This window comes from Equus przewalskii, chromosome 1 (genome assembly GCF_037783145.1).
Source record: "Equus przewalskii isolate Varuska chromosome 1, EquPr2, whole genome shotgun sequence".
Classification (NCBI taxonomy): Eukaryota; Metazoa; Chordata; class Mammalia; order Perissodactyla; family Equidae; genus Equus; species Equus przewalskii.
Genome location: NC_091831.1, coordinates 157086502 through 157100596, shown reverse-complemented (window position 1 = coordinate 157100596; position 14095 = coordinate 157086502). Strand labels below are relative to the sequence as shown.

General features: G+C 42.7%; 1 protein-coding gene across 9 annotated transcripts in view; it reads left to right on the top strand.

The window, feature by feature from the left end:
* The window catches only part of TEP1 (telomerase associated protein 1), a 41716-nt gene extending 35236 nt beyond the window's left edge, over positions 1-6480 (top strand). For 8 of the 9 annotated variants that reach the window (XM_008533179.2, XM_070626368.1, XM_008533177.2 and 5 more), the window contains 14 exons: positions 214-374; positions 636-749; positions 1712-1819; positions 2198-2330; positions 2413-2489; positions 2595-2727; positions 2866-3002; positions 3162-3286; positions 4279-4422; positions 4559-4655; positions 5374-5479; positions 5586-5791; positions 5921-6025; positions 6245-6480. In XM_008533179.2, coding sequence (XP_008531401.2) covers positions 214-374; positions 636-749; positions 1712-1819; positions 2198-2330; positions 2413-2489; positions 2595-2727; positions 2866-3002; positions 3162-3286; positions 4279-4422; positions 4559-4655; positions 5374-5479; positions 5586-5791; positions 5921-6025; positions 6245-6367 — 1769 coding nt within the window. In that variant the 3' untranslated portion in view covers positions 6368-6480. The remainder of the gene's footprint in view (positions 1-213; positions 375-635; positions 750-1711; positions 1820-2197; positions 2331-2412; positions 2490-2594; positions 2728-2865; positions 3003-3161; positions 3287-4278; positions 4423-4558; positions 4656-5373; positions 5480-5585; positions 5792-5920; positions 6026-6244) is intronic. The other variant, XR_011541638.1, reaches the window with a different exon arrangement.
* The last annotated feature ends 7615 nt before the right edge of the window (positions 6481-14095 follow it).

Sequence of the window (14095 nt, the reverse complement as noted above, 5' to 3'; positions counted from 1 at the left end):
TTACATCCTGTCCTGTGCACCCACTTGATGACTGACCCTTCATCAGTGGAGGCCCGGGGCCTCTCCACAGCCTTGTGATTCACTGTGTCCCTCCCTGGAGCTGCCTCCTCAGACCTCACCCTCAGCGCCTGTGATTGCCTCTGTCTTTGGCCTCCCAGGCCTGTCTTGCTTCCTTTTTCAAGGAATCTTCCCCTCTCTCTGTTTCCAATGCAGAGGATTTCACAGTGCGGCTGTGGCCAAGGCAGTTGCTGACGCTGCCACAAAAGGCAGAAGACTTTCCCTGTGCCACTGAGCTCCGGGGACACGAGGGCCCCGTAAGCTGCTGTAGCTTCAGTACTGATGGAGGCAGCCTGGCCACTGGGGGCAGGGACCGGGTGAGCCACAGAAGGATGCAACCCCTGGGCCCTCCTCCTCTGGCCCCAGCACCCCCAGGCCCCACAGCCTCTCTGGTTCCTAGATTCCTGAACAGTCCATTTCCCTGCTTCCTCGGCTTTCTGCTTTACCAAACCTCCTATGCTGGATCTGTGCACCTCCCTTCCTTGATACTTTCCTTGAGACTTCTTTCCTGAGATGTCCCTGGTGCTCCTACCTCCCGCCTATGGTTCTGACGGCTCCCTCTCTTGGGACCTATCCAGAATCTCCTCTGCTGGGACGTGAGGACACCCAAAGCCCCTGTTCTGATTTGTTCCTTCTCTGCTTGTCACCGTGACTGGGTCACTGGCTGTGCCTGGACCAAAGACAACCTACTGGTGAGTGAAGGGATGGGAGTGGCACAAAGCTCAGCAGGGTTCCTGGGAGAGGATGACATTCCCATCTCATCCTTTTCCCAACACCAGTTTGTAATTGTAATAGCTAACATTGATTGAGCACAGAGTATGAGCCAGGCATTGGATTAAGCCCTGTGCATACGTTGTCTCATTTCATCTTTACAACACCCTGTAAAGTATATACCACTATTATCTCTGTTTCACAGACAAGGATATTGAGCTCAGATAGATTAAAGAAATTTCCAAGGTCATGTAAGTAGCGAAGCTGAGTCAGTACACTTTCTGATAAGAAAGTCCATATTCTTAACAAGAACGCAGAACTGTCTGCCCCAGGGCTTAGGATGCCCTGACCCTGCAGGTAAAGGGTACTGCTCTGATTTCTTTGGTCCTAAGGCAACAATGAGTCTCAAATTATGTGCTCAGTGTTGGTGAAGCCTAGTTTTCTAGTGCAGAGTGCTCACGTTGTTCTCTAAAAGAGAAGAGAAAGGAGTGAGTATAATATCAGATGAATAGACTTGTCATATTCTGCCCCACCCCTGCCTTCTGGGCAGCCAGATCTTTCCTTGGCATTGCAGACTTTTCAGCTTTGTCTGAGTTTGTTGACTGACATTATGTTAATAACAACGACAATAGCTACTATTTATGCACTGCTCACTCTGTACAAGGCAGCATGCTGAGTCCTTTATAAAGATGCATCAGCACCACAGCAACAATATCAGATAGGTACACTGTTATTATCCTTGTTGAATAGATGAGAAATCTAAGGCTCCAAGAGATGAGCTTGTTCCAGGTCATGAAGTAATGAATGGTGGAGCTCGGATTTGAACCCAGGACAGCCCATGCTCTTAATCACAAGGCTTACTGCCCTCCACGCAACATAATAAACTTACAAAAATGCTGGTGGGATGGTGATAACTCCGCTCCTCTAACCTCTGACTCTGCAGGTCTCTTGCTCCAGCGATGGCTCTGTGGGGCTGTGGGACCCAGAGTCGGGACAGCAGCTTGGTCAGTTCCTGGGTCATCAGAGTGCCGTGAGCGCTGTGGTGGCTGTGGTGAGAAGGCAATGGAGAGCTCACCGGGGGTCTCTGGGAAGGCTAAGGGGGCTTCAGGAGACTGGATGCATTGGGTATCTAATCCCAAAGGCAAAAGAAGTATAAAGAATGAGATGTTTGGGCCTGGATTAGAACCAGATTAGGATATTAAGGCTGAGGGTTGGTGTGAAGGGAGGGAGGGCTTGAAAACACATCTTAGTATCATGACCTTGTGGTGGGGTTGCAGTCCTGAGCCTCCCAGCCTCACTGTCCCGGAGTTTTCCTCACTCTTTGATGTCTTCTAAGCCCCTAATACTTAGCCCACACATCTGTAGCAGGAGTCCTACTTCCCATGTCCTGCTCAGTGTGACTCTGCTCTGATCCTGTGCTCTGGGGCAGGAGGAGCATGTGGTGTCCGTGGGCCGGGATGGGACCTTGAAAGTGTGGGACCATCAAGGCGTGGAGCTGACCAGCATTCCTGCTCACTCAGGACCCATCAGTCAGTGTGCAGCTGCCCTGGAGCCCCGTGCAGGTGATGATATGTCAGCCACCTTCCCTTCCTTGCTGCCTCTTCCCGTCTCCCCTGCCTCTGACTCAGTCTCTTGCCTTATCAGCTGGCCAGCCTGGGTCAGAGCTTCTGGTGGTGACTGCTGGACTGGATGGGACCACACAGTTGTGGCATCCACTCTTGGTGAGTTCCCTGAAAGGTTTGGGCTTGGGGGAGCTGGAGAGGGTATGTGGTACAACCTCTGTTGTGTCAACCCCCTACTGTCCTATCTCCATCCTGTCCTCCTAGGTGTTTCAAACACACACCCTCCTGGGACACAGTGGCCCAGTCAGTGCAGCTGCTGTTTCAGAAACCTCAGGCCTCCTGCTGACCACCTCAGAGGATGGTTCTGTACGGCTCTGGCAGGTACCTAAGGAAGCAGGTGAGTAAGGCATGGAGAGAGGCAAGGTATGAAAGAGGGGTATGTTAGTGGGACCAAGAAGGTCAAGGGTAGGCTGATATGTCCTCTTGAATCCCAGCAATGGTCCAACTCCTAATAAATTACTTCTTTCTTCTCCAGATGACACGTATATACCGAGGAGTCCTACAGCCATCACTGCTATGGCCTGGGCCCCAGATGGTTCTTTGGCAGTGTCTGGGAATCAAGCTGGGGAACTAACCTTGTGGCAGGAAGCTAAGGCTGTGGCCACAGCACAGGTAAGTTAGGGCACCCTCAGTTCTTTGTCTATGTGCATTCTGCCCTGGCTAGGTATTTAATAGTACGTGCTGGGGTTAGACCTTGCATAGGTGCCTGGGAAAGGACAGAGGGTTAGTCCTGGCTCTTCAGAAATACTGATATGAGCTTGTATTCACCAGGCTCCTGGCCGCATCAGCTCTCTAGTCTGGTACTCGGCACACACCTTGATTGTTCTCAGTGCTGATGAAAAAGTCAGCGAGTGGCAAGTGGAATGGCAGAAGGATTCAACACCCGGAAATTTCAGGTGAAATGAGGCAGCTGGGTTATTGTGATAGGAACAGGATCTCCTTACACCCAGGATTTTGCCTCCCTCCAGTGTCAATTTAAATAATAATTATCAAGTGCCTGCTTTATGCTAAGCCCCGGGCCAAGCAGTGTGAACCAGATTGAAATTTATTGTTTAATTAAGGAAGCTCACACTGGAGGAATGTGCATGTACATAAACTGCCAACAATATTCAGAGTGATTAATGCTATAATAAAGACATCTATATATATAAGATTACTGGGGCTGCAGAATTTTAGAAATTTACGGTTTACAAAAGAGTTACTATTTGAGGTTGGGCTTCAAGGATGAACAGGAGTTTTCTGGACCAGTAAGGGAAGGGAATGGTGTTTTCGGAAGAGGAAGTAGCGTTAACAAAAGCCATGGAGGCCTGAGAGTGCATGGTGTATTCTGAGTATAGCCAGGTCTTTGGGTTCTTGGTGGCAGTGGGAGGGTAGGGAATTGGACTGAAAACATAAACTGGGGTGAGGCTATAGAGGACACAGAGCTAAGAACTTTGAGCAGAATAATTATCTGAATTTTGAAAGGGAACTCTGGTGGCACTATGAAGGATGGATAGTAGAGAGATACTAAAGGCAGGGAGGCCACTTTTACAGCTGTTGCCATGGTCCAGGGGGACATAACGTCGGCCCTGAGCTGGGCAGTGAGGATGAGAAGGAGAGGCAGAGATTCAAATGTGTTACAAGTAGAATCCACAGTGCTTATGGGGCAGTTGGAGGTCAGGAGAGAAGGAAAAGACAAGAATATGAGAGATTCCTAGTTTGAGCAAGTAAGGGGATGGTGATGATGAATACTGATGTAAGAAAAACATAAAGAGGGAGAGAATATGTAGGGAAGGTCATGCATTTTGTTTTATACTTCACTCCTGAGGAATTTGTGGGGAACTGAGAAGCCTGAGAGAGGTACACTAAAGTAGGATCTTCCTTTGTCCATGAACCTGTTTCGAGCTAGTCTTCACCTGAAACAAGTTCTGCAGGAGGACTTAGGGTTCCTGACGGGTATGGCCCTGGCCCCTGATGGACACTCCCTCATCTTGGCCAAAGCGGATTTGCATTTACTGTGCATGAAGCCAGGGGATGCTCCCTCTGAAATCTGGTAAGAGCCAAAATGCTGTTTCCTCTCAGGCTAGAGAAAGAGGAAAAGTGGGTTAGTGGTTACCCTGAGACTGGGTCTAACTAACAAAACACTGGGGTCTAACAGAGGCTCAGCTTCCTTCTTTTTTATAAACCAGGACCAGTTTTGGAGAACATCCTATCATGTTGTCCACCCACCAGGACTATGGTGTGTTCATCCTACAGCCAACGGCCTCTGGAGCTCTTTCTGTCTTAGTAAGTCCTGTTTGAGTGTGTGTTAAACGTTTGTCCAGGATCAATATTTTAAACCTTGGGGCCATCATGGAGAGTGAGAAGAAGGGAAAGGCATTAGGATCCAAATCCCTGTCTCTTCCTTCAGCTGGAGCAGCTCTACTTAAGAGCATTCTATACGGGGTTTCCCTTTCAGATTTCATTGTTATAAAAAAGGATTCTAGTGTTTAAAACATGATGGGAAACCATAAACATAGGAGTTTTCTTAATTGCATTTTGTTATGTCTCTCTTGTCTTGCCACTGTTTTAGCAGTGTCTGGAATGATACAGACATATCTCATAGACATAATGTTGGGCAAAAGAAGGCAGACATAAAAGAGTATGTACTACATGATTTCACTTAAATGAAGTTAAAGAACAAGCAAAACTAATTTATGGTGACAGAAGTCACAATATTGTTCAATTAGTCTGTCACACTGATTGTTCTGGTGCTCTGGTATTGACTACAAAGGGGTCCACTTTCTGTGGTGATGGAAAGGTTCTACAACTTGATCTCGGTGGTGATTGCATATACACGTGTAAACATTTATAGAGGTGAACATTTAAGATTTGTGCACTTTACTGTATCTAAATTACAGTTAAAAAAAGAATCCTAACCAGCCTAGAGCAAAAAACAGTTGCTTTGGCTGGCTAGGGTTAAGTGATACAAGTAGACTGAACAAAATGATCTATCCTTTCACAGAGGCAGAAGGAATCAGGAGAGTTTGAAGAGACATTGGACTTTTGTGTGAACTTAGAGAATCCTAGTGGGACCCTAACATTGGTAACTCAGGCCAAGCCTGAATCTGGTGAGTGGTAATGAGAGGACCTGAGGAGTTCAGAGATGGCTTAGGGGAGGATGGTGGATCCCTCGAAGCCTGAAGCCTGGCTCTAACTCTGCCCTTGAAATGGCAGAGTCCTCGTTTTTGTGTGCCAGCTCTGATGGGATGCTATGGAACCTAGCCAAATGCACCCTTGAAGGACAATGGACCACAGATAACATCTGGCAGAAAGAAGCAAAAATGCCTGAAACCCAAACTCCGGGGACAGACCCATCCATAGATACTGATGTGGATAGCTGGCCCAGAACCACAGATCTAAAGACACAGCAGCGAAGAAAGGTTAGTTTCAGGGAAAGTTCACAAATATAGGGGAGGAGGCTCTAGGTCTGACCCAGCAGACTTTGATGCTTCCTTGACTGAGGAGGGCCCACTGAGGACTCACCATATTGCTTCCCCTTCCTCTCTCAGATTCACTCGGGCTCTGTCACAGCTCTCCATGTGCTGCCTGAGTTGCTGGTGACAGCTTCAAAGGACAGAGATGTTAAACTATGGGAAAGACCCAGTATGCAACTGGTAAGTGTGTATGTGCAAGGAGGACTAAAGGGATGTCACAAGAGAGCAAACTTGGGATAAGAAAGGACAAAAGAGCAAAATTCTGTTTTCTTCTAGCTTTCTTGCAATAATGTGTGACTAACCTGTTTCTAAATAAAGGCATTAATGTGAGAGAAAAACAAGTTAATAAGGAGGCCCTCGGCGTATCTCTCATCACCCCTTTTTTTGTTCCCATTGTAGCTGGGCCTGTTTCGATGTGAAGGGGCAGTGAGCTGCCTGGAACCTTGGCTGGGTCCTGACTCTACCCTGCAGCTCGCAGTGGGAGACATGCAGGGCAATGTGTACTTTCTGTCCTGGGAATGAAGATGCAGCTACTCAGCGCAAAGGCACCACTTATGCCAGAGATGCAAAGCCTGAAGATACCACTGGCTACTTTCTCAATAAAATTATAAAAATAAAGTGTCAGAAAATCTCAAGTGCAGTCCTGCCTGTGTTCTTATGTGGATTTGGACCAAGAGGGAAGAATATGGACATTCTAATGTTTCTTTTCTGATTTAACATTAATACTTATTAGAAGTGCAAGAAAGGGAACCAGATCTTTAGTAGATATTCTTGGAAAGGAGCCTTTTGAATTCTTGTGTCATCACGGCCCCAGGATCTTAAGATACCATTCCTGCCAGGAGGAGGAATGAAAGTGATGTTGGCCAGCACTTAGTTTGAGTAGAGAGCTAAAGACCTCTCACTTGGTCAAGAAAGAATAAAGGAAGGAGGAGTGAGTCCAGTGCCCTTAGAAAGAACTGGGAGAGAACTAGCACAACTCTAGGTGCCTCTCCCAGAAACAGCCCCATCTACTCAGAACTCACTGCCCAGATGAGAGGTGGGAAGCCAGGGCTGAAAGCACAAGGAGCCTTCTGGCTTTCACAACCTCTGACAGAGCAGCAGCAGCCACTTGACTTGCAAGGATTAGTCAATATAGTAATTTGCATTCTTGGAAGAGATCGTGAAAGTCTCTCTCTCTCAAACTGAAGTTCACAGATTAAAACGACTTGAAAGGTGGAAGAATCATACTCATGGACTTACCATGGACTGTGATCCTCTTAAGTAAAAGTTCTAGAACCTTCTTATTTTCCTGTAATTCTATCTTATAGGAGAAGAAGTTCCCTGAGGCCTTTTTTTCTAAGGGTTAAGGAAGGGTTAAGAGTCTTCTGTGTCCAGGAATTCAGGGACTTGTATATGATAAGGCAAGGCTATTATAAGATTTTCTTCTGGGTCGACAGGGTTCTCTCAGAGAAAATGCTACTGCTCTCTGGTCTAGAAATGAGTTTTGAGGATTTGGGGAGTTCAGGGGTACTAAGTTTTGTTCTCACTTTGCCCTGATTCCAGGTTTTACATAGAGAAATCACCTGAGGGACCTTACCTTATTTTACCAATACCTCATGGTCTCGCTTAGCTAGAGGATAAAGACATAGGAATGCCATCAGCTGATAAGTCGAATCATAAGTCATGCTTCTATCTTGTCTCCTGTGCCTCATGAAGGGCTCTAAACATACTTTCTAGACCACCTCCTCCACATGTACCTTGTGACTAGAAGTCCAAGTTAAGGTAATTGAAATTTATGATTCACAGCACGACCCAGAAATGCTACAGAGAACCATAGCCTGGCATCATCCTAAAAGTTGCTGGTTTCAATCTTTTGCCTTTTGCTTCCCTGAAAGCATGGACCAAGGACAGGAGGGAGTCCTAGATGTCTGTCTTCCATGCTCTAAAAGTTCTACAAAAGTACCCCAGTTAAGGCTGGAGGAATGGGGATGGAGAAAGTTAAGCAAAGGCTAATTTGCTCAGTAGACTCAGCCTCGTTGGCCAGATCCACTTGAAGGTTTTTTCTGTCTTTCTTATCTTGGACTGATACAGCGAGGTAGTATAATGGCTGTGAGTTAAGATAAGAAGAGACTCTAGGTAAAAGTGAACACGTGCCCAAAGGAGTTGAAGGGAAAACCAATTTAGGTTTTACATTGACATCTCCGAATTCTCGCCATTAAACAGGATTTCAATGTCTCCTAGTTACTAGATGAGTTCCACAATGATAGCCATTGCATTGTGGGATTATGGACACTGGAACAATCTTTTCTTTCCCTACGCATTGGCAAAAGCAACTTTTTCATATACCAAATTTTTATACATCTGTTTTTTTACATATCTATGCACATTCTGTTTTTGAAATCTAGAGCAGAGCTACTCAAAAGTTTGGTGTGTGGACCCGTGCCAGTCCACAAATTGTTAATGGTGCACAATGAGATAAGTATAGAAGTTGAGACAAAGCATTTAGAAACTGTTATAGGAATTTGAAAAGTAATCTTAATATTTGACAGATATAATAATAAAAACTGAGGCTTATATCTTGTATGCTTTTCATTTCATTTTCCTAGTAAATCATTTCTATTATATTTTACAAAAGTATTGTTCCATGACAGATCAGAAATTTAAAAAAAACCAACAACTGGTCCTTCATCACAGAAGGTTTGAGTAGCCACTACTCTAGAGAGACTGGGTAACAAAGTGGCTAAAAGCATGGACTTGAATAGGACTGCCTGAGTTCAAATTTCCATGCCTCCCTTTCTCCATTTGTAAAACAGAATAAGAATGGTGCCTACTTCATGGGGATATTGGGAGGATTAAATGACTGAAGATGTGTTAAACACTTAGAACAGTAGCTGACACTTAGTGGTATGTGTTCAGTAAGTGCTAGCTTGACTGCTGTTTTACTTTTCCAACAGTCCAAGTATCACTGTTGTTCTTCCTCAATAATGTCTTGATTATTGGTATGTATTTAACTGGTCAGATAAACTCTGGACTCAATTCTTCAGTTTTCAAAATGTATATATGGGGAACTGATATTCTTTCAAATACCTGATCTTGCCATCCAGGACAATGGGTGTGTTTTGTATCAGTTAGGATATTGAGGTTATGACTTGGTAACAACCCCAGAATGTCAACAGCTTAAAATAGCAAAGATGTACTTTTTTCACTTGTGCCACATTCACATTGAGGGTCAGTGAGAGGGCTCTGCTCTACTTTGCTCACACTTAGTGATCTGTGCTTCAATGGCTGCAAAAGCAGGAAAAAGGAAATATATATATATAAACCCCAAAAACTTGTTGGCTCTCAATCTTCTACCTGGAAATAAAACACATCATTTCCACTCGTATTTTATAAATATGAGCAAATCAAGTCTCATGGCCTTACTTAATGTCAAAAGAGAAGGGAAGTAGCCTCCGTATATTTGGAAGGAGAACCAGGAACCAGACACTACACAGTTGTACACCCAAGGAACCTATTTGTGTTGGTGCTTTTCCAGTAGAATGGCTCTTAATCTTCTTTTTTTTTTAATCATTTAAGATTTACAGGAGAGTATTCCTGTTCACCTTTCACCCAGCTTCCTCGAATGTTAACATCTTATATAACCATGTTACATTTAGCAAAATTAAGAGATTAACATTGGCACAATATTATTAACTACAGGTATGATTGGGAATTTCCCAGTTTTTCCACCATCCAGAATACCACATTGCATTTTACCCATTGTATCTCCTTAGTCTCCTCCAATTGTAAGTTTCTCGGTCTTTCCATAACCTTGACGCATTTGGAGTACGGGTCAGGTGTTTTGTAGAATGTCCTTCAGTTGGGTTTGTCTGCTGTTTTCTCATGAATAGACTGAGATTCTGGGTTTAAGGGAAATATACAAGAGATCATGTGCTCTTGTTAACATTATATCAGAGGCACATGCTATCAATGTGAGTTATCACTGGTGATGTTCTTTGATCACTTTTAAGGTGAAGGTAATATTTGCTGGGTTTTTTTTACCATAACTTTTCCATACTCTGTTAGAAGCAAGTCACTAAATTCAGCCCACACTCAAGGGGAGAGGGATTATGCTGAGGTCCAGCCTCGGCAGAGTCCAGGTTCCCGTGGGGGAGACGGCGTCAGCGAAAAACTGAGGTAGGGGAAAATAATGAGGACGTGAGACTTGGGTTGGTGTTAGCAAGTCCGACTTTACTGTGCACCAGTGTCGTTTATATATTTTTCAGGATTAGTACAGAAATAGTTCTACAAATATTCTCAGAGAGATAAGGAAGTAAAAAACGAGCACAAGAGTATTTATTAGCATTCTATTCTATAGAGCATAAGGTTAATGGTAGTCTTCTCTGCAATTAACTAGTGTTTGTTGTCTCTAAGCTAAAGGAGATAGGTACCTAGGCATCTGTTGTAATTCACGGTAAAGTTAAATCAAAGAGAGAAGGTCCAGGCCTCCGGACAGGACAGCAGTCCGTCTGGTTACATCCTGGTGGAGCCATCCCTGCCTCCCTCAATCATTTACGCCATTAGTGTAGATGGTTAATGGGAACAAAAGGCGACTCCAAGGTGTCTTATCCCCAGGGCTATCTGCATTCTCAGCGGGCAGTTAAACATCTTTACATTTTCGCGCCCTTTAGGGGGTGAAAGCATTCCTTTGTCTTTTAGATTGTGGAGCTAACAGTTCCTTAAGCACACTGCCGGAGAAAGTATCATTTTGTTAGTAAAGTAAAGGGCTGAAAAGCTAAGCTAAACTATATATCTTCAAGAATAAAAAACAGAAATAAGTATAGACATAACCTTGCTAGAAAGCATGCAAATAATTCAGAAAATATCAGGGGTGTCGGCCGGCCATTCTTCACCGAGGGGCATCCCTGCACCCCTCGGCCCTTCTACTCATCAATTATTTATTATTTATTGCTTTTAGGAGAAAACCTCTATAACATTTTAACAGAAAGCAGAAGGTCAAGAATAATATATAGATACTTCTTGATCATCCAATTAACCAGCAAACTGAGAAGGACGATGCATATATATTTAGACAAAGAACTGGAGGGAGAAGGAAACATTAACCAGATAGAGGCCATAAACCTAATTCGACATCTTATCTGGGCAGGATTCCTTTCTGCTTGTCTCAAATGGGACTGTGTGCTCCTCCAATAATTAACTGAAAAATATCTTGAAAGTTACCTGCAGGTGGTCACATTCTCTTACTATATCTAATTTTCCCAGGAGGTAGTGCCTCCCAAGCAGCCACCCAAAGGAGTGAAAACTGGAGGTTAAGAAAGGAAAAGGAATGAAGGGCAATTAGAAGCAGCACAGGTTTCAGAACTATGTGAGGGGCCGGCCGGTTATTCTTCACCTAGGGGCGACCCTGCACCCCTAGGCGTTAATCGGCTGGACCTTGTCAAACAGCCGATCAAATGATGTAGCCACGGCTCCCGGCAGGATTAAACCTCCAGGAGGGAGAGGTATCAAAGAATTTATGGTCATATGTGAAAATCACCAAGGTAATTAATAAATTTTGAGGTAGGTTTTTGAGACCACACAAATATCCTGTTTCACTGACTAATTTTAGCATTCATCCATCAATCTTGACAGCAGCAATTATTACTGTGGTTCTCTAATGATTTTATATTTCCCTTAGGCCTTCTACATTAATTGAAATTTTTCTGAAAGGAATATTTATCCCTCTTCCCCATTTTTTCATTCATGGAGTCATTCATTTATATCAGTTTGGAATCATGAATATCTATTTTACTCTTTGGGAACCTCTTGAATTTTACTACTCAAACTTCATAATATGTATATTTCAATTCATCATTTTTGGCCAATATTTTTATAGGGAAATATATATCACAAAAATTCAGAACATTTGTAAAGACATAATTCAATTTCACCCTTTTAAAGTGTACAATTAGTGGTTTTTATTATATTCCAATGTGCAACTATCACCACTAATCCCAGAACATTTTCTTCACTGCACCAAGAAACATTGTACCCGTTAATTGTCACTCCCCTCTCACCCCTTTCTCCAGCCACTGGCAATCACTAATTTGCTTTTTGTCCCTATGGATTTGCCTATTCAAGATATTTCATATAAATGGAATTGTGCAACGGGTGGCCTTTTGTGTGGCTTCTTTCACTTACATGTTTCCAAGGTTCATCCATGTTGCGGAGTGTATCAATACTTTATTTCATTTTATCGCTGAACAATATTCCATCATATAGATAAACAACGTTTTGTTTACGCATTCATCAGTTGATAGACTTTCTGGTTGTTTCCATATTGCTTAAACATTCATTTAAGTTTTTGTGTCAACAGTTGTATTCAAGTTCCTTGGTTATACCTAGGAGTGGCATTGGTGGATCACATGGTAGCTCTGTTTAACTATTTGAAGAACTGCTAAACTACTTTCCTAAGCAGCGGTGCCATTTTACATTCTCACTAGTAATGCACGAGGGCTCTATTCATCCAGATCATTGCCAACACTTGTTATTGTTGGGCTTTTTTTATTATAGTCATGCTAGTGGGTGTGAAGTGTTACCTCATTGTGGTTTTGACTTACGTTTCCTTAATATCTAATGATGTTGAGCATCTTTTTTCTTTTCTTTAAATATTTTTTTTCCTTCTCCCCAAAGCCCCAGGGTACATAGTTGTATATATGTTTAGTTGTGGGTCCTTCTAGTTGTGGCATGTGGGATGCCACCTCAGCATGGCCTGATGAGCAGTGCCATGTCTGCGCCCAGGATCCGAACCGGTGAAACCCTGGGCTGCCAAAGTGGAGCATGCGAACTTAATCACTTGGCCATGAGGCTGGCCCCTGAGCATCTTTTCATGTGCTTATTGGCCATTTGTATTTCTTCTTTGGGGAAATGTCTATTCAAATCCTTTTCTTGGTTTTTAATTGGGTTGTCTTTTTATTGTTGAAATTGTGAAAGTTTATTATATATTCTGGACACTAGATCCTCATCAGATTATGATTTGTGAACCAAAATATTTTCTCCCATTGTATGGTTTTTTTTTTTTTTTTTTTTTTTTTTTTTTTTACTTTCTTCATAGTCCTTTGATGGAAAAAAGTTTTAAATTTTGATGAAAACTAACAGCTATTATTTTCTTAGGTTGCTTGTGCTGTTGGTGTCATATCTCAAAAAATGTTGCCTAATACGAGGTCACAGATTTCCCTCTGTTTTCTAAGAGTTTTATAATTTTAGCTCTTACATTTAGGTCTTTGATACGTTTGAATTAATTTTCACATACAGTGTGAAGTAGTGTTCCAAACTGATTACTTTGCATGTGTATATTCAAGCAGTCCCAGCACTATTTGTTGAAAAGAGTGTTCTTTCGCCCATTGAATAGTCTTGGCATCCTTGTTGAAAATCAATTGACCGTAGATGCATGGGTTTATCTTTGGACTCTCAATTTTATTGATCAGTATATCATCTTTATGTGAATACCACACTGTCTTATTGCTTTGCAGTAAGTTTTGAAATTAGGAAGTGTAAGTCCTCTAACTTTGTTCTTTTTCAAGATTGTTTTGGCTATTCATGATCCCTTTACAATTCCCTATGAATTTTAGGTTTTTCTTGTCCATTTGTGAAAAAAACGCTGTTGGAATTTTGATATCAAGTGCATCGAATCTGCAGTGCTTTGGGGAGTCTTGCCATCTGAATATTAAGCCTTCCAACCCATGAACACAGAATGTCTTCTCATTTATTTAGCTCTCCTTAAATTCCTTTCAACGGTGTTTTATAGTTTTCATTGAACAAGTTTTGTACTTCTTTGGTTAAATCTACTCCTAATTATTTTCTTCTTTTTGTGTGTGTATGTATTCTTTTAAGGCTTTTAATTTATATTAGATCATGTAACCTGCAAATACAGTTTTACTTCTTCCTTTTCCATCTGGATGCCTTTTCCTCCCCTCTTTTCTTGTCTAGTTACTATGGCTAGAGCCCTAGACACAGTTGAATGGAAACGGTGAGAGTGGACATCCTAGTCTTGTTCCTGATCTTGGGGGGATCTTCCTGTGGGTTTTTCATAGATGTCCTTTATCTGGTTAAAGAAGTACCCTTTCATTCTTAGTTTGTTAAATGTTTATCATAAAGGAGTGTTGGATTTTGCTAAATGCTTTTTCTGTCTCTAATGAGATGGTCATGTGATTTTTGCCTTACATTGGCTGATCTTCATGTTGAACCAAACTTGCATTTCAGTAATCAACCTCACTTGGTCATGGTGTATAA